General features: G+C 42.4%; 1 protein-coding gene across 1 annotated transcript in view; it reads left to right on the top strand.

Annotated features, from left to right (window-relative positions):
- The first annotated feature begins 416 nt into the window (after positions 1–416).
- The window catches only part of LOC121389365, a 56,433-nt gene continuing 35,311 nt past the window's right edge, over positions 417–21,538 (top strand). The window contains 15 exon segments of the mRNA XM_041520959.1: positions 417–495; positions 1,492–2,052; positions 2,917–3,000; positions 3,003–3,133; positions 4,307–4,660; positions 6,206–6,440; positions 6,746–9,200; positions 10,252–10,293; positions 11,884–12,221; positions 12,660–12,917; positions 14,222–14,671; positions 14,674–14,787; positions 17,286–17,402; positions 18,442–18,573; positions 19,473–19,496. Coding sequence (XP_041376893.1) covers positions 417–495; positions 1,492–2,052; positions 2,917–3,000; positions 3,003–3,133; positions 4,307–4,660; positions 6,206–6,440; positions 6,746–9,200; positions 10,252–10,293; positions 11,884–12,221; positions 12,660–12,917; positions 14,222–14,671; positions 14,674–14,787; positions 17,286–17,402; positions 18,442–18,573; positions 19,473–19,496 — 5,374 coding nt within the window.

The raw sequence follows: 21,538 nt of genomic DNA, 5'->3' as shown, positions 1-21,538 counted from the left end.
TAACGACACTACAAGAGCACATCGTCTACTGGATGTCAAACATTAGATAATTCTGACACGCAGTCTTCAGAGAAAACCCGTAAAACAAATTTCATTAGCAGGAAGGGATCTTTTATATGCATTTTCTCACTGCCAGAAGAGCACATACCACATATTTTAATATACATCAACAAACCCAAGCCAAGTTTGTGCTTCATCACCATGCTGTTGAGATTTTTTGCCCCCAATTCTCTTCGTGTATTGTATGCCACCATGTTTTAGTTACCAAGAAGAACTGGAATCTGTTCTGGACACTGATAAAGGATGGCACAGATTCCCGCGTTATTCGGCAAGTCAAGCACGTGGATTATCTGGCACATCCGTGGATATAAACAGCCGACCACGGCAGCATCTCGGCATTCAGGGATCGAACAGCCATGCGGACACGACGAGTGCTGTGCCTGGCGCTAGTGGGCCTGCTCCAGTTGGTCCAGAGCGCACCCGCAGCTGACAAAGGTTAGTAGAACCGAGCCGCGAATCCACTGCACTGACACGCACATTTTACACAAATTAAATTAAATTTTAGTATATGTATCTGTTTTCATTGAGACCTCCCTTCACTGTCATCAGCGGATATCACCTTTACGGTGTGTCCTAAAAAAACTTGCTTGTCTGTACAAGTCTGTGCAGACCCAGTGAAGCAACTCTTTCAAATTTAATTCTCTTGAAACTGGTGCCATTTACTAGTTTATTTTATATTAATTATTAGACCTCTACAGGTCCAACTGGAGGGGACTAAAGGTTTTATCTCCGTCCTTCTGTCTGTCTGTTTTTCCGTCCGTATGCCACACATATAATTTTCCGGATGTTTTTTCCCCCCACAATGCCTTAAGATATTGAAATTCTGTATTCTGTATATAGATTTATCATGTACTGTTACAGAACAAGATTGACATTCATGGCGATTCACTCATTTTTAAAATAGTTATAACTCTTGAATTTAGCAGACACATAAGTTTGTTTTCCAGACTTCTTCTTTAATGCCTCAAGATACTGAACCGAAATTGTGTGTATAGCTTTGTGTTACTGTTACTTTATTAACGTGCCTATATCCAAATGAGGTTCAGGCCCGTACTGTTACAGATCAGGTTTGACTATCATGGTGATTTACCCATTTGTCATACAGATATAGCCCTTGAATTTAGGAGATTTGTTGTGCCCAGTAGGGGACATGCACTTAGCTTAGTAACTGGTATAACGTGTCCATATACCACTAGGGTTTCGAACACGAGGACATGCACTGCTTTAGCAATACTCTTAGAATAAACAGTTTAAACTATATTAAGGTGTCGTTGTTTTCCTTTCATCGAAAGGGACGAAATTATCAGAAAACTTTCAGAAACAGCTGACTTTTGTTAGACCCTGCAAGTTGTTAAAATGTTTAGAATTAGATATTTACAACTTTGAACTGAATATGTTTTTTTTTTTTTTTTTTATCAAATCTATTTTTAGGATGTGGCACCAACCCGGCCGACATTCATTTTCTCTTGGACAGTTCCGGATCCGTTGGGGCGGGAAACTTTCAGAAACAGTTGACTTTTGTCAGCCAGTTCGCCGACTCCTTCACCATCGGACCTAGGGCTGTTCAGGTCGGCGTAACAACATTCTCGACATCAGTGCACAACGAATTCTGGCTCAACCAGCACCCAACGAAGGCATCTCTAAAGGCAGCCATACACAACATCAGGTACAGAGGCGGGAATACGCAAACCGGACACGCCCTCGATTTCATCCGGCAGAATGCCTTCACGCATGCGCACGGCGACCGGGATAAGGTGGCCAATATTTTGATCGTTGTCACCGACGGGAGATCGTCCAATCACGCCGACATGCTGAGGGCTGCCACGGCAATTCACAAGAAGAATATGAATATATTCGCTATCGGCGTCGGCAGCGGGATCTCGCAGGCGGAACTGAAGACGATTGCCAGTAACGCCCACAACGTCTTCACCGTCACCGGCTTCAGCGCTCTACATCAGCTACAGGCAACACTCAAGAAAACTGCATGCATAGGTGAGTCTGCGTAAAAGTGAAAACAGCTTGGTTAATGCCGTCATTATCACCGTTATTGGATCGTACGTCGGAGGTATCCAACTTTTGAGGTTGCTTCAGTGTATTCCATTGACGGCACTTCCGGTATAGGGGAGATAACTTCATGTATGTAATTGTGTACAAAATGGCATCTTCCAGTAATGCAAAAAATAATTTAACAAAATGGTTTCAACAGATTTGGGAAAATATAATCAAACAGTCGATTAATCCATCCATCCGTCCGTCCTTTCATCCATCAATCCACCAGAGCATTGCTCGATCGATTCACCCATCCATCAATATGTTACTGTGTCACTTGTTATCATTAACATAATATATAAATATCTAAAAATTACATCATCCAGCCTTAGCAGGCTTATGAGACACAGTTCCTAAATGGTCCAAAGCGTAATGAAGCTAAAAATAGCTATTACTAACAATGTATTATTTTCTGTAACATGACTCATAAAAATTAAACCAGATTCATTTCTGTATTCAGTGGCCAGTTATGTTTCCTTTAAAACAATATAACAAGTATGTTATTATATATTTCAATTGACGGACAATGATAATAATTGTAGATAGTTTTCAAGTATGTTTCTATACGTTTCAGTTGATAGAAAAATTATAATAATTGTAGATGGTCACTAAGTATATTATAATATATTTCAGTCGATGGAACATGATAATAATTATAGATGGTTACCATGTATGTTTCTATACATTTCGATTGATGGCAAATGATATTAATTGTAGATGGTCAACCATTATATTATTATATATTTTAGCTAATGGAAAATTATAACACGTGTAGATGGTTACTAAGTATGTTCCTACATATTTCAGTTGATGGAAAATGGACTGCGTGGGGATTCTACAGCCCCTGCACCAAGTCTTGCGGTAGTGGGACGAAATTCAGGCAAAGGAGCTGCTCAACCCCCCTCCCGCACACGGGGGGAAACCGTGCACAGGGAAGGCCAAGGAAACGACTCACTGCAACGTGAAGGCGTGTCCGACGACACCGAAACCCACGACGACGCCAAAACCAACAACTCACAAACACGTCACCCACAAGGTCACTCACAAACACACGACCAAACCAACGACACCAGGAACGACGTTAGCGGCAGGTACGTACACAATTCACGTTCTGAAGGATCATAACCCAAAGACTCTGGGAATTGAAAAATTGGGTAATGCAAAACAGTTTGAGATAAACCCATCTAATTCCGAGTAACGCGTGCCGATCATATAAATTACACCATACATTTACTGCGCGAACAATAAACAGTTTACGCAACATTAAGCTTGCGCGATCAACGCGCAAAATGAAAAATCGTTCACGCAATTATTCAGAGGCCTGAATCATACCATTTGTTTAAAACCATTTCCAAATGTATAATGAAATCCCCAATGTATGTAGTCCATCTCTTAAATTAAAACTCCAAATGTATAATGAGATCCCCGATGTATGTAGTCCACCTCTTAAATTACAACTCCAAATGTATAATGAGATCCCCGATGTATGTAGTCCACCTCTTAAGTTACGACTCCAAATGTATAATGAGATCCCCAGTGTATGTAGTACACCTCTTAAGTTAAGACCAACTACACATAAAGACAATATTTTGCAAAACAATTTGAGTGATCTAGAAGCGGATATGGAATTCATAATGTTCTTTTCACAATTAATGCAATCAGCCACTATTTTGCCGAATGTCCATTGGACTCTGTATTGTGCAGGTATACGGCCCTGACCATGTATTACGGTTTTGTCGTTCAGATTTGTACGGGGGGAGGGGGGGCTTCTACAAACAAAACAAAACACAGGCGTTTGAGTAGTGAATTGTGAGATGGGGTGTTTGGACTGTAGCGAGTGACGTTTCTAGGGGAGGATTGGAGGGGGAGTCGGTTATGCTTTTAAAAAATGCTTGGAGCATGGGGGGGGGAAGAGAGTCAACACCCTAATCCTCTCTGCACATGCGCCTGACCCCCCCCCCCCCCCAAAAAAAAATAAAAAAAATACCAGGCCCGTAAGAACCGTGTGTATGGTGGGCACAGTTCCCCCACATGATGGAAAAAATTTACGTTTTTGTGTATGTTCTAAATTAAAGTTAAAATTCGGTTTGTGCCCCCACCACCACCACTGTAGATGCTGTGACCACCCACTACAGGTTGTGCCCCCCCCCCCCTCCCCTGCTCCCCGCCAGATACCGTTCCTACGGAGCCGCAAAAGGAAACATTTACTTATATTCCAGGCTGCGGTATACAGCCCGTGGACATCCTGTTCTTGCTGGATGCTAGCGGCAGCGTGGGCGATTCCAACTTCCAGAAGATGCTGAAGTTCGTCGAGTCCATGGTGCAGGGCTTCGACGTCAGCCCCACGGCCGCGCAGGTCGGTGTGGTGAGCTTCGACACCAAGCCGTACCTACAGTTCCATCTGAACAAGTACCACGACAAGGCTGGGGTCGTGAACGCCATCAAACACATCAAGTACACCAAGGGCAACACGTACACCCACCTGGCACTGCAGTACGCTCGCAACACCATGTTGACGGCAGCCAACGGTGCCAGACCACACGCAGCGAAGGTAAAGTTAGAGGTTGTTTTGTTTAACAACGCCACTGGAGCACATTGATTAATTAATTATCGGCTATTGGATGCCAAACATGAAGCTTGTTTGCAAACATTTCAGTCATTTTTGTCAAGTTCAAAAGAGATATTGGATAATCTCATCATGTTTAACATCAGTATAAGGATCCATAAAACGTCTCTAACCAAATATTTAGGCAGTTTAAAATAATTTCGGCTGTTACATTTTTTTTTTTAAACCGTTACTTGAACGTTTTGCTTAAATTGTCAGAAATCAAATGTGATTTAGATCGTCCTGGTGCTTGATATACTTTTAAATACATGAGGGAGGGAGGGGGGGGGGGGGGACTAAACTGAAACTCTGCGAAACTAGGGTTAGCGGCTTTAATGTTAGTTTGTTTTGTTTTGTTTAGCGACACCACTAGAGCACATGGATTCTTTAATCACCTGCAAGTGTTCTATTATATATACTTTCCATCTGACAGAAGAGCACATACTTTGACCTTTCATATACCACTTGCTGACCCTTGGTTTGGACGGCAAAAAACACAATTAAATAGATCAGCCGAGGGTTGTTATAAAAAATATATTTAACCGAATCATTGGCAATCGTCTAAATATTACCAAACCCTCTCCTGATCAACAGTACCTGCATTGTACTCAGCAGGATGCGCGGTCAGTCTAGGATCGATCCACGTCGGTGGGCCCGTTGGGCTATTTCTCGTTCCAGATAGTGCACCACGACTGGTATGTCATATCCTGTCTGTGGGATTGTGCATATAAAAGATATCATGCTACTAATTGAAACATGTAGCGGGTTTCCTCTCTAAGGCTGGATTTACACTTCACAGCCGACTCCTTGTCGGCGAGTAGTTGACTCGCCCAGTCCTCCTCCTGTTCATACCTAATCCTGATTTTCCAGTCAATTCAGTATGGTTCTAACACAGTTCATATTAAATTTCAGTCAATTCAGTATGGTTTTAACACAGTTCATATTAAATTTCAGTTGCGCATGAGGTCGGCAATCAAAGTATGAATTGACCTTAAGACTATGTCAAAATGACAAAATGTTTGACATCCAATAGACGATAATTAATAAATCAATGTGCTCTAGTAGTGTCGTTAAACAAAATAAACTTTAACTGTTTATATCCAGCAAAAACCATAAGCGTACGAGACGGTGTGTGTGTGTGTGGGGGGGGGGGGGGGGGGCATTTTAAATTCGGGCAAAAATTACACAGATATTCGAGCAAAATGTGCTAACCTGAGACCTTTGAACCATGTATTCCTGTCTTTCTCCTCTCGAAATTAGTTGTAATCCATGTAAACATTCGTCGAGATCTGTTTGCAACCCTATATAGCTGTTAGGTAGTAATAATAATATAAATAAAATGTTGTTATCCAGATTTGGACATATTTGTGTTTAATTCGGAACACACACACACACACACACACACACCCCCCCCCCCCCCACACACACACAAAAATGGGAGCCCGTACAGGAACAAGCAAATTAAGGTTAAATGATCTGACTCTGTTGTAGGTTGCGATCGTCATAACTGACGGCAAGTCCAATAACGCACCAGCTACAGCAACGGAAGCCCGGAACCTCAAGAAGAACGGAGTGACCATCTTTTCTATCGGCGTCGGTTCTGGGCCGAAGCAGACAGAGCTTAAAGCCATGGCAACCGATCCCGACAAAGATCACGTGTTTGTGGTCACAAACTTCGAATCCCTCAAACTGATCAAAGGCTCCTTGCAACAGAAGACCTGCAATGGTGAGGGGTTTTCCTTTTATTTTAATTTTAAAAGTTTAACTTTTATAAAACAAAATAAGTCAATTGCTTTTTAGTTTGTTTACTTTTTATATCCGTAATTAGTTTTTCCAGTTCTAGCATTATTTCATGTTTTGCATTTTCTTGTTCACCAGTGAGCCACATCTTGTCTTAATAGTCGCAACAGTGTTTTGATTACCCATGTTACTAATCAACCATTCCCTCTTACGGGTTTCTATGACCATACTCGAGCCACCATCATATCTCGCTTTTCTGGTCAATGTTTCTAAACACAATTTTAACACTAGCTCCTAACGTTTTTCTTCGTTTGCCATCCCACTTCAAACTGCAGCACCTGTCTCCTCAACTGTCCATCCCGGCCACACATGATACTCACCTGTCTCCTCAACTGTCGATCCCGGCCACACATGATACTCACCTGTCTCCTCAACTGTCCATCCCGGCCACACATGATACTCACCTGTCTCCTCAACTGTCCATCCCGGCCACACATGATACTCACCTGTCTCCGCAACTGTCCATCCCGGCCACACATGATACTCACCTGTCTCCTCAACTGTCCATCCCGGACACACATGATACTCACCTGTCTCCTCAACTGTCCATCCCGGCCACACATGATACTCACCTGCGTCTTCAACTGTCCATCCCGGCCACACATGATACTCACCTGTCTCCTCAACTGTCCATCCCGGCCACACATGATACTCACCTGCCTCTTCAACTGTCCATCCCGGCCACACATGATACTCACCTGTCTCTCCAACTGTCCATCCCGGCCACACATGATACTCACCTGTCTCTTCAACTGTCCATCCCGACCACACATGATACTCACCTGCCTCTCCAACTGTCCATCCCGGCCACACATGATACTCACCTGCCTCTTCAACTGTCCATCCCGGCCACACATGATACTCACCTGCCTCTTCAACTGTCCATCCCGGCCACACATGATACTCACCTGTCTCTCCAACTGTCCATCCCGGCCACACATGAAACTCACCTGCCTCTCCAACTGTCCACCCCGGCCACACATGATACTCACCTGCCTCTTCAACTGTCCACCCCGGCCACACATGATACTCACCTGCCTCTTCAACTGTCCATCCCGGCCACACATGATACTCACCTGTCTCTCCAACTGTCCATCCCGGCCACACATGATACTCACCTGTCTCCTCAACTGTCCATCCCAACCACACATGATACTCACCTGTCTCCTCAACTGTCCATCCCGGCCACACATGATACTCACCTGTCTCCTCAACTGTCCATCCCGGCCACACATGATACTCACCTGTCTCCGCAACTGTCCATCCCGGACACACATGATACTCACCTGTCTCCTCAACTGTCCATCCCGGACACACATGATACTCACCTGTCTCCTCAACTGTCCATCCCGGCCACACATGATACTCACCTGCGTCTTCAACTGTCCATCCCGGCCACACATGATACTCACCTGTCTCCTCAACTGTCCATCCCGGCCACACATGATACTCACCTGCCTCTTCAACTGTCCATCCCGGCCACACATGATACTCACCTGTCTCTCCAACTGTCCATCCCGGCCACACATGATACTCACCTGTCTCTTCAACTGTCCATCCCGACCACACATGATACTCACCTGCCTCTCCAACTGTCCATCCCGGCCACACATGATACTCACCTGCCTCTTCAACTGTCCATCCCGGCTACACATGATACTCACCTGCCTCTTCAACTGTCCATCCCGGCCACACATGATACTCACCTGTCTCTCCAACTGTCCATCCCGGCCACACATGAAACTCACCTGCCTCTCCAACTGTCCACCCCGGCCACACATGATACTCACCTGCCTCTTCAACTGTCCATCCCGGCCACACATGATACTCACCTGCCTCTTCAACTGTCCATCCCGGCCACACATGATACTCACCTGTCTCTCCAACTGTCCATCCCGGCCACACATGATACTCACCTGTCTCTTCAACTGTCCATCCCAACCACACATGATACTCACCTGTCTCCTCAACTGTCCATCCCGGCCACACATGATACTCACCTGTCTCTCCAACTGTCCATCCCGGCCACACATGATACTCACCTGTCTCTCCAACTGTCCATCCCGGCCACACATGATACTCACCTGCCTCTTCAACTGTCCATCCCGGCCACACATGATACTCACCTGCCTCTTCAACTGTCCATCCCGGCCACACATGATACTCACCTGTCTCTCCAACTGTCCATCCCGGCCACACATGAAACTCACCTGCCTCTCCAACTGTCCACCCCGGCCACACATGATACTCACCTGCCTCTTCAACTGTCCATCCCGGCCACACATGATACTCACCTGCCTCTTCAACTGTCCATCCCGGCCACACATGATACTCACCTGTCTCTCCAACTGTCCATCCCGGCCACACATGATACTCACCTGTCTCTTCAACTGTCCATCCCAACCACACATGATACTCACCTGTCTCCTCAACTGTCCATCCCGGCCACACATGATACTCACTTGTCTCTCCAACTGTCCATCCCGACCACACATGATACTCACCTGCCTCTTCAACTGTCCATCCCGGCCACACATGATACTCACCTGTCTCCTCAACTGTCCATCCCGGCCACACATGATACTCACCTATCTCCTCAACTGTCCATCCCGGCCACACATGATACTCACCTGCCTCTTCAACTGTCCATCCCGGCCACACATGATACTCACCTGCCTCTTCAACTGTCCATCCCCCATCCCGGCCACACATGATACTCACCTATCTCCTCAACTGTCCATCCCGGCCACACATGATACTCACCTGCCTCTTCAACTGTCCATCCCGGCCACACATGATACTCACCTGCCTCTTCAACTGTCCATCCCCCATCCCGGCCACACATGATACTCACCTGTCTCTCCAACTGTCCATCCCGGGCACACATGATACTCACCTGCCTCTTCAGCTGTCCATCCCGGCCACACATGATACTCACCTGTCTCTTCAACTGTCCATCCCGGCCACACATGATACTCACCTGCCTCTTCAACTGTCCATCCCGGCCACACATGATAATCACCTGCCTCTTCAACTGTCCATCCCGGCCACACATGATACTCACTTGTCTATCCAACTGTCCATCCCGGCCACACATGATACTCACCTGCCTCTTCAACTGTCCATGCCGGCCACACATGATACTCACCTGTCTCTCCAACTGTCCATCCCAGCCACACATGATACTCACCTATCTCCTCAACTGTCCATCCCGGCCACACATGATACTCACCTGCCTCTTCAACTGTCCATTCCGGCCACACATGATACTCACCTGTCTTTTCAACTGTCCATCCCGGCCACACATGATACTCACCTGTTATTTACCTCAAGCATTTACTGTAAGCTAAGGGGCGAGACGTAGTTCATCGGTAAAGCGCTCGCTTGGTGCGCGGTCGGTTTGGGATCGATCCCCGTCAGTGAGCCCATTGGGCTATTTCTTGCTCCAGCCAGTGCACCACGACTGGTACATCAAATGCCGTGATATGTGCTATCCTGTCTGTGGGATGGTGCATATAACAGATCCCTTACTGCTAATCGAAAATAATAGCCCACAAAGTGGCGACAGCGGGTTTCTGACGCCATATAACCGTCAATAACCGTGTATGTACATGTATAAAATCTTCAAGACTATATTAAGAAATTGTATATTGTAAACATATATATCGTCTTCTCAAAATGAGCTTAGATGAAAGCAATCGTAGGACTAATTGAATTTCTTTTAATGACCGTTTCAGTGAAACCCACGATGGCTGCTACACCCAAACCAACGAAACCAGGTAAGTGATGAATAATAATATTACAGTTTTAAACCAGCTTGGTAAATACCTCTCTGAATGTAACAGATTAAGAAACACCTTGTGATTAATATCAAACCATTATGTATAATTGTGTATATTATGTTTATATTATGTAATCACTGCTATATTGGTTTTGCATCTCCTGCACTATATGCAGCCGTAGTCTTTATTTATATTTGTGTTTGTATACTGATGAGCTGTAAAGTTAATAAAGAATTGATGATGGTAATGACTAGGTCGACGATGATGATGATGAGTTTATTTTACAATTACCATGCTCGACACTTAGACAATCACTGATTAAACAATTTTTGTGGGGTGTTGCTAAAGAAACATTCTATTTATTTCATTTTATTGGATAAATTTGAAAAATGCGTACAAAATATCTCTTTTGCTAATAAAGTACCGCAAGTGTTATGTTAGACACTAGACCGAATACATTTTGCTAACAAAGTATCGCAAGTGTTATGTTAGACACTTGACCGAATACATTTTGTTAACAAAGTATCGCAAGTGTTATGTTAGACACTAGACCGAATACATTTTGTTAACAAAGTATCGCAAGTGTTATGTTAGACACTAGACCGAATACATTTAGCTAACAAAGTATCGCAAGTGTTATGTTAGACACTTGACCGAATACATTTTGTTAACAAAGTATCGCAAGTGTTATGTTAGACACTTGACCGAATACATTTAGCTAACAAAGTATCGCAAGAGTTATGTTAGACACTAGACCGAATACATTTTGTTAACAAAGTATCGCAAGTGTTATGTTAGACACTAGACCGAATACATTTTGTTAACAAAGTATCGCAAGTGTTATGTTAGACACTAGACCGAATACATTTAGCTAACAAAGTATCGCAAGTGTTATGTTAGACACTAGACCGAATACATTTTGTTAACAAAGTATCGCAAGTGTTATGTTAGACACTAGACCGAATACATTTTGCTAACAAAGTATCGCAAGTGTTATGTTAGACACTAGACCGAATACATTTAGCTAACAAAGTATCGCAAGTGTTATGTTAGACACTAGACCGAATACATTTAGCTAACAAAGTATCGCAAGTGTTATGTTAGACACTAGACCGAATACATTTTGTTAACAAAGTATCGCAAGTGTTATGTTAGACACTTGACCGAATACATTTAGCTAACAAAGTATCGCAAGAGTTATGTTAGACACTAAACCGAATACATTTTGTTAACAAAGTATCGCAAGTGTTATGTTAGACACTAGACCGAATACATTTTGTTTTCTCTCTATACATCATTATTCATGTACAGTCAAACTTTGTTATCTCCATGTTGAAGGAAGGGACAGAATCAAATAACTCGAGATAGCGATGGTTCGAGATAAACATAGTTGTATTTATTTATTTTTATTTAGGGATTAACAACTTCGCCAATCAATGCGCTAAACATATTTGTAGTACTTGTTTTTTCTTATTTGTGATATAAACCTTAGCTAATTAATGCGATAAGATATTTGTAGTATTTGTTTTTTCTTAATTGTGATATAAACCCTCGCTAATTAATGTGCTGGGATATCATTGCCATAAGTTCTAAAACTCCTTTTCTTCGACTTGTGACAGACTGCGGTGCGGAGGCTGATATCGTGTTTCTTCTGGACGAGTCGGGAAGTGTAGGGTCCACCAACTTCATCAAGATGAAGAAATTTGTGCAAGACTTCGCCAAGACATTCACTATCGGGTCGACCGGAGTTCAAATCGGGGTGGACACGTTCTCCAGTGCACCCCACAAACAGTTCGACCTCAAGAGCTACCACACCGGAGCGGACATCGCCGCCGCCGTCGGGCGAATCAAGTACCTAAGCGGCAGCACCCACACAGGGGAGGCCATCCGCTTCATGAAGGACCACAGTTTTACAGCCGCGGCCGGTTAGTGAATAATGAACCGTTATTATAAGGAGCGCAGCGTCCAGAGGGCCCTAACTCCCTAGTTTTGAAAGATTGTTTAGTTTAACGACACCACTAAAACACATTGATTAATTAAACATCGGTTATTGGATTTCAAACATTTGGTAATTCTGACACGTAGTCATCAGAGGAAACCCGCTGCATTGTTCCTAATGTAGCTTTCCCACAGACAGGAAAGCACATACCATGGCCTTTGTTTAGTGTGTGTGTGTACGCATGCGTGCGTACGTGCGTGAGTGTGTGTTTGGCGTTTAATAAGCTTTACGTAATTTTAAAAAAGTGAGTAGTCTCGGCGTTACAAAAAGTTCAGTAGTTAGGGAAGGGGGTTACAAACAATGCCAGATTTTGCGCTACGCAATAATTGTTGAACAGCCTTTTTAACTGGATCCTACCTTATAGGTTTACGTCCCCACGTGCCTCACATTGCGATCATCATGACGGACGGACAGTCGAACAACAAGGCGCTGACGAAGACCGAGGCCGCCAAGTTGAAGACGATGGGGGTGAAGGTGTTGGCACTCGGTATCGGGAACGGCATCAACGACCACGAACTCAAGGACATGGCCAGCGACCCCGACAGCCAGTACGTCTACAAGGCGGCCACATTCGACGCGCTGGCCTCGCTTAAAGGCGTCCTCGCGGCCAAGGCGTGCGAAGGTAATTATTATATAACACGATGGTTACCTGTACTGAAAACGAAAGAAACAAGTTTGTTTTATTTAACGATACCACTGGAGCACAACAGAAAAACCCTGAACACAAACAACAAAATATATAATTAATTAAAATATAATCATTTAGAACTACATTTTGAAATATTTAAATGGTAATGATATGACCTCTATACTATTATTTATCTGTAATTGTACTATCTATTAAAATATTTGTTAGTATTAATGTACACTCTACAATCTATTTGATATAAAACATGTTCGAATTTTATTTGATTTTAAATGAACCCTCTACTATTACTTTGTGATATTTGATTTAAAAAAAAAAAAAAACAAATGTATCATTTGTTTTTCAGTCGCAAAGCCGAAGCCCAATGCACACGTATTACCACGTAAGTATGCTGTGTCTGTCAAACTCACCTAACTGGCACTGACCCTCTCACACTTCTGAGTGGTCACTAACCACGCTGTGTACTTTTGAAATTACTTCTTATTAACAACACCACTCACTTTGAGCTAACTGTTTACTATTGAACTACTTATTAACCTGACTGCCATTCTTAAACTATCACTAACAAGTGCTCAATTTGAGCCAACTATTAACCATACTGCTTACCTCTGAACTAACTACTCACCTTTGAGCGAACTGCTCATTACCAGTACTCAAGTTTGAGTTAACTGCTCAGTAACCACTAATGACTTTGAAGCTACCTGCTCAGCAACTAATACTAATTTTTGACCTAACTACCCACTAACCACTTCTAACTGGTCACCAACGAGTACTCACGTTTTTGAAAACTGCTCACTAACCACACTGCCTATCTTTAGACTATCTTCTCATTAATCCAACTGCTTGGTTTAAAAAAACAAAAACTTCTCATAAACTATTACTAATTTCTGAGTCAACTTTTCTTACCTGCTCACATTTAGCAAACTGCTCACCACTGACACTTTTCATCCAACTGCTTACCACTCACACTGCTCACATTTAGCGAACTGCTCACCACTCATAAAGCTCACTTTTCATCATCTACCTGCTCACAACTCACACTGCTCACATTTCTTCATCTACCTGCTCACCACTCACACTGCTCACTTTTCATCATCTGCCTTCTCACCACTCACACTGTTCACATTTATTCATCTACCTGCTCACCACTCACACTGCTGACATTTCTTCATCCACTTTCTCACCACTCACATTTCTTCATTCTACCTGCTCACCACTCACTCTGCTCACTTTTCATCATCAACCTACTCACCACTCATAATACTGACGTTTTGTTTCAGCTCACTGCGGCGCTAAAGCGGACATCGTGTTCCTCCTCGACTCGTCTGGCAGCGTGGGTTTGAAGAACTTCAACACCCTGCTGTCGTTCGTCAAGAGCGTCGTGCAGCCGCTGGCCATCTCCCAGACCCAGATCCGAGTCGCCGTCGAGAAGTTCAGCAGCCGACCCTACACCGAGTTCCACCTCAACAAGCACGACAGCAAGCAGAGTGTGCTGCACGCCATCGACAATGTCAAGTATGTCGCCGGCGGCACCAACACCGGCGACGCCATCAAGTACATGAAGGACGTCATGTTCAACCAGAAGAACGGCGATCGACCAGGCGTGCCCAATATCGGCATCATCGTCACCGACGGTCGGTCGGCGAAACCCGACGACACGGCGACACAGGCCCATCTGGCCAGGGCTGCGGGAATCAACCTGTTTTCCGTCGGCGTCGGGCCGGCCATTTCGCTGAAGAGTTGAAAGCCATGGCGACGGACCCGGACAAGGATCACGTGCTAACTGTGAGCCACTTCGACAAGCTGGCAGGAATATCAGCGCTCTTCACGCAGAAGGCGTGCCAGGGTATAGTACCAATAAAAAAAATTTGTATGAGAGACATAATAATGTGCGTACATAAGGGGGGGGGGGGGGGGGATAGGGATGGGGGACGGAGAGTGTTGGTTTTTTCATTTTGTAGTACGTAGCAAAAAAGAAAAAAAAAAGAAAAAGAAAAAAAAGATGTTAACTATGGAAACATGCACTGGCATCACCAGGTAGGTACTGAGTTCGAACCTCGGTGCCGGCACCCACCCAGTGCGAGTTTTAATGGCTCAAGAATATGCACAAGGTCACTACACCGACATCTGGCTGACCAAACAGTGGACAGACAGCTCAAATAACTAAGGTATACGCCCAGGACAGCGTGCTTCAACCTTAATTGGCTATAAGTACAACATGAAATGAAATGAATAAACAACATACGCTTTTAATCATCGGACATTTTACATGTAAATCCAGGCAATATCTAAATGAGAAACATGGGCAGTTGCCCACTCGCCATTCGAAAAATACTATAGAAAGAAAGAAATGTTTTATTTAACGACGCACTCAACACATTTTATTTACGGTTATATGGCGTCAGACATATGGTTAAGGACCACACAGATTTTGAGAGGAAACCCGCTGTCGCCACTACATGGGCTACTCTTCCGATTAGCAGCAAGGGATCTTTTATTTGCGCTTCCAAAAATACTAAAGAGTATCGTTAATAAAAGTAACCTTTTTGGCAAGAAGAATACTGTGTTACCCTTTTGTTTTGTGTCCTAGTTATATCAGACTAGTTACGACCCTGAGCAAATAATCTGATGAGTGTAAAGCTGTATCCTAACCTTACGCGAGCGATTATTTTAGAAATCATTGTATTCTAACCGCACGCATATGGCACGACGGATAAATGTGTCGCGTCGCACGTGTCCAGTTAGGATACGGCAATTGAAATCATTTCTAAAATAATCGCTGACATCGCTCACGTCGTTTGCGGCCGATTAGGATACAGCTTAAGCTGAAGTTATTGGGATATTGTACGTACAAATGTGATTCCAATACTGGCAAGGTGTCGTTAATCGCAATGTCTCCTTAATATAAGTGATGGTTTGTTTGTTTAACGACACCACTAGAGCACATTGATTAATTAATCATCGGCTACTGGATGTCAAATATTTGGTAATTATGACAAGTTGTCATCAGAAGAAACCCGCTACATTTTTCATAATGAAGCAAGGGATCTTTTATATGCACTTTCCAACATACAAGAAAAGCACATACCACGACCTTTGACCAGTTGTGGTGCACTGGATGGAACGAGAAAAAATCTATCAGTTGAATGGATTCAACCGACTAAGATAAGCCCCGTCCCTTAATATACGTCATTGCACCACCATACAGTGTTTTGGTTGAAAATAGAGTTACTAAAAATGGTTTCAATAAACATTATTAATAATCAATAAAACATACATTCCAGGACCACAGCTGGAAGCATATCTTTTGGTATATATTATTGGCACTCAAGTAAACTTATTCAGGTATTAAGGTCTATATTTTATAATTCTAATAATATTTTGTTTATATTTGTTTGTAATACATGTCTCGTTTGTTTTGCAGCCATTCCACCAACACTGCCTCCATACATACCGAAACGTACGTAATATAAGACGGTTTTCTAACCTGCATAACAACTGGTTTACTTTTCAAAAGAAAATATTAGTTTTAAAAAAGGAAAAAAATATCATTTTTAAAATTAATATCCGATTGGCATGTTCATAAACGTACGTCAGTACAATGAATGAATGAAATAATGTTTAACGACATCCCAGCACAAACATACACATCGGCTATTAGATGTCAGAAAGGTAAATATATTATTATTTATACAATTATGTGAAACAGCAGTGTAACGAGCTGTGGCAAAAAGTATAATACAATACAGATATCAAGGTAAGTATATTTTAAAACTTTGTATAGACATCTACGTCTGTACAATGCTCGAGGCATTCATTCATAAACGTTTGTAGTGTCCTATAATGGATCTTCCATCTCAATAATTACGAACAAATATATATTGGGGAAACGAAATGATATTTTTGAAGTACTGCAGGAATTTGAACGATCAGAAACGCACTGGATATACATACACTTATATTCTAGACAAGGATATATGTGAATATTGGTAGTAGAGTTATAGTCCGTCCCACGGGGAATGCCTTTTTTCATAGTGTGGAATTTACTACAAGTTATTTATTTCTGATCCGATTGATTAGTAAATTGCACACAACAATAGTATGTTTTTGTTATTTTCAAACACTTTGAGTTTTTTCTTACGTCAAATCAAACTGAAATTATTCACAAGAAAAAACATGTTTATAGAAATTATAGAATGATGGGACGGAATACAGATACTGCTATTCTAAACAAGATATTGTATAATCGTAATGGGTACGTTTAGTGATTAAAAACACTGTGTTAATTGATTATATCTTCACAATGGCAGCCAACTCAGACCAGTGTGTTTAATTGTGTTACAGCTGTAACGACGTTGTCGCCGGACCTGGACACGTGTCAGGACGGACAGCCAAACTGCGACAAGTACGACAGGAGCATGTGCACCCAGTTTGCTCATGGGCGCACACCAACTGCCCGCGGTTCTGTGGATTCTGCTCAAGTAATGTCTTTCGTCTATTCTCTTCACAATTGATTCGTTTATCTCTGTTCAGTATTTGGGGCGGGACGTAGATCTGTAGTAAAGGTTTTTGTTTAACAACACCACTAGAGCACACTGATTTAATCCATTTGGTAATTTTGACAATGTTAGAGAAGAAACTCGCTAAATTGTTTCATTAGTAACAAGGGATCTTTTATATGCACCATCCCACATACAGGATAGTACATACCACGACCTGTATTATAGGATCTGTATTAAAATGCTCGCCTGATGCACGGTCGGTCTAGGATCGTTGGTGGGCCCATTAAGCTATTTCTCGTTCCAGCCAGTGCACCAGGACTGGTATATCAAAGGCTGTGGTATGTGCTATCTTGTTTGTGGGATGGTGCATATAAAAGATCCCTAGCTACTAATGGCAAAATGTAGCGGGATTTCTTTCTAAGATTATATGTCAGAATTACCAAATGTTTGACATTCAATAGCTACTGATTAATTAATCAATGTGCTTTAACATTACACCCACACATTTACCTATCTCAAACATAACTATACTAACTCTTCAGCAAGTAGGTAAAAGACCGCCTTTGAAGACCCAATTTCAGAAAACATTATTAAGCTTAGTTTTGCACGTAAACGTCAATCGGCGCATAAATCACACTTTTTATTACTATCATAGTACAACAAATATAGTTAGAAATATACATATTTCGTTTTCGTTTGTCCTTAAAATGCTCCATTTTCCGTAATGATGCAATTTTCTTCATGAAATAGATGCCAAACATTTGTAAATGTATGCCAGGTACAACCGTTAGTAGCTGACTTAAATTTACGAATTTACAAAACCTGTTGATATGTTACAAGTGTGTAACTACATACAATGTACTATCCTTAATAACACCTGTGTTTAACATAAAACCGGCCCAAGGTATTTGGTGAAATTGGCCCCTTTATACCTCTGTTGTCCATCCTTATATGTAGACGAACTAAAGGTATTTAATTAATAAATCGGCAATTTTCAGCATCCATTCCTACAATTCCTCCACCATGCGCGGATAAGCTGACCAACTGCAAGTCTTTCGCCGCCACCTCGTGTGGACCTCAATATGCCAACTGGGCTAAGGAGAACTGCCGGAAGTACTGTGGATATTGTGGTAAGTATGTGTAATATTTACAGTTCTTTTAGGTACAATACTGTTTGTTTTAGGATGGGGGATGATCGGGGTAAGAAGTGACGGGATACAACAGACATGTTAGTAAATTATGTTTGGTAAGATGCTTAGTCGAAAAAAAAAAAAAAAAAAAAAGAAAAAAAAAAAGATGCTTAGTCGAAAGCGGGGTTATCTGTGATATGATAAGAACACTGGTGACTCAGAACAATAAAGGACTTATGGCGACGGACATATAGTTAAAGACCACACAGATAATGAGAGAGGAAACCCGCTGTCGCCACTCCATGGGCTACTCTTTTCTATTAGCAATAAGAGAATATGTCTATGCAACATCCCAAAAACAGAACAGTACCCTTGTTACGCTAATTGTGGGGCAATGGTCGGATCGGGAAATAGCCCAACTGGGCACTTTCGAGTGCTTTACCAATGGGCTACACGACCCAGAATTCGAAGTGGATGCTAACTCATTCAGAATAGTATTTAAGACTGTTACTGGGATTTGTTTGTTCTCATTAATATATCTGTTCTGGCCAACTGAGCTATGAACCCTGAACAGCGTGCATGGACATAAACATGAAAACAGTTTTAAACATGAAATGAAGCACGCCCGACAAACAAAAGGAAAGATTACCTTATTTTAAAGGCGTCTTTTCTCTACAGGTTTTACTCTCTACTGCTGACTATTTCATATTGTGAGAACAAAGCAAATTAAACCTAGATTTCCTTGTTTACTGAATTCTAACAATCGTTTCAACTACATGACGGTCTTGATCTACTAACATAAGTTTTCTGATGTTGTTTGTTGGAAAACGTCCACATGATAATAAAAAATTAACTGTCATATAATTTATGCTATATAATATGTTTGTATTTCATTTCAGTTCCGTCAACTCTAACTGGATACTGTAAGTATACAAAGTATACATGACATTTTCTCCATCGTAAATTCCATTAGCACCATTTTCGATTATATTAATCATAATGTGTTCCGATACTGGCGTATGAAGACAAAAGGAAGGAGGCTATACAATGAAAAGGAAATCCCTACAAAGTATTTCTCATTCTGAAGCACAAGTTTTGAGTGTGCCCTCAGCATGTGTACACTAATTTCTATCTCACGGCCACATCCTGACGATGTAACGCAGCTACATTAGTTTCTATCTGACGGCCACATCCTGACGATGTAACGTAGCTTACAGACAACTATATCAACGAGTGCTTCAGATCCTGGAAAGTCACTCAAGCTGGATTTGTCGAAGCGTGGAGTGTAAACTAACGAAGACTTGAGTTGGACCAAGCTGCGTGTAGTGGGGTTCCCAAGGACGTCCACAGGAATTATTTCAGGGACGGACAAGGCATGTCGACACATACACAGTACTGGCAAAATCCATCATTACAAATGCTGATACATGCAAAAACATTTAATGCATTTTCCATGATGTATAACAGTTGTGTACTGAACAAACAAAAAAAACTTCCGATTTATACATATAGTATTTGTTATGTTAAAGAATTCATTGTGTAATGAAATTATATAGGTAGTATTAGCCTTGAGCTGTATTATCAGGATTCATGAATTTTATCGATTATTTTTGCACTGTTAATCGTCGACAACGTGAAATTCAATTTGTACGTGCATGCATGGTTCGACATGTCCCGTGTAGTATTCGATCAATTTGTTTTACTTGTCTTACTGACATTGTTGTGAAGTGAACGAAAACGCTTCAAAATTTGTAAAAAAAATAACGTTTTTTACATTGTAGCATTTTTAGTAAGCCAAGAATACCCAATAATTTACGCGAACGGGCGATTGGCATGCTTGATGCTGGCATGTCGACAGAAGACGTTGCAAGGCATGTTGGGAGTTCTAGTCGAGCGATACGAAATCTTCGCGTAAGATTTCGAACGAAAGGAAGCACCAACAACTTGCGACGTCGTGGACGTCTGCGTGTTACAACGCGTGGTCAAGACCGCTATATCATGAACACGCATTTGCGCAATCGATTCCAAACTGCCACTGCTACTGCTGCTGACACACCTGGGCTTCATAATAACCGAATCAGTGGGAAAACTGTTCGTAATCGTCTGCGGGAGAACGGTTTACATGCACGACGTCCTTACGTCGGATGCGTTTTAACGCAACGTCATCATCTAAATCATCTTAATTGGGCACGTGTACACACTCGTTGGATATGGCGACGCTGGAATACCGTTCTTTTTTCGGATGAATCCAGATTTTCTTTACAACGTGGTGATGGCAGGGTGCGCGTCTACCGTAGGAGAAATGAATGCTATGCTGACTGTTGTGTTCTTGAACGAGATCGTTTCGGGGGTGGGGGTTGTGTCATGGTCTGGGCAGCCATTGCCCATGGTTATCGTTCACCACTAGTCGTCATTGATGGCAATTTATATGCTCAACGTTACCGCGATGACATTCTCGCTCATCACGTCATTCCTCTGTTCCATAACAACGCCAACATCTCGATTTTTCAGCATGATAATGCCACCTCTCATACAGCTAGAGACACTGAAAATTTTCTTAGGACAAATAACATTGATTTCGTTGATGAGTTGCCCGCTAAAAGTCCTGATCTCAACCCCATCAAGCAGGTCTGGGATAGTCTGGACAGACGATTGAGGCGTCATCCCAACCCACCCGCTAACGTCAACGAACTTCGTCAAGCGCTCATTCAGGAATGGAACAATATTCCACAGGCAGAAATCAACACTTTAGTCAATTCTATGCGCCTGCGATGCACTGAAGTGGTCAATTCAAGAGGTGGTCATACCCGTTATTAAGTGGGGTTTTTTTTTAAACCCCTACCACACTTGGTCAAAATTTCTCCCAGTTTCTGTTAACCTATGGCCATGATTTTTGTACCAAACGATGCATCATAGAACACTCTTTAAACGCATACATAACAATTATTCCCCCGGTTTGTTTTCA

This window comes from Gigantopelta aegis, chromosome 14 (genome assembly GCF_016097555.1).
Source record: "Gigantopelta aegis isolate Gae_Host chromosome 14, Gae_host_genome, whole genome shotgun sequence".
In the NCBI taxonomy this organism is placed as follows: domain Eukaryota; kingdom Metazoa; phylum Mollusca; class Gastropoda; order Neomphalida; family Peltospiridae; genus Gigantopelta; species Gigantopelta aegis.
The sequence above is the reverse complement of the archived record's forward strand: the minus strand, read 5'-3'. Positions and strand labels throughout refer to the sequence as shown.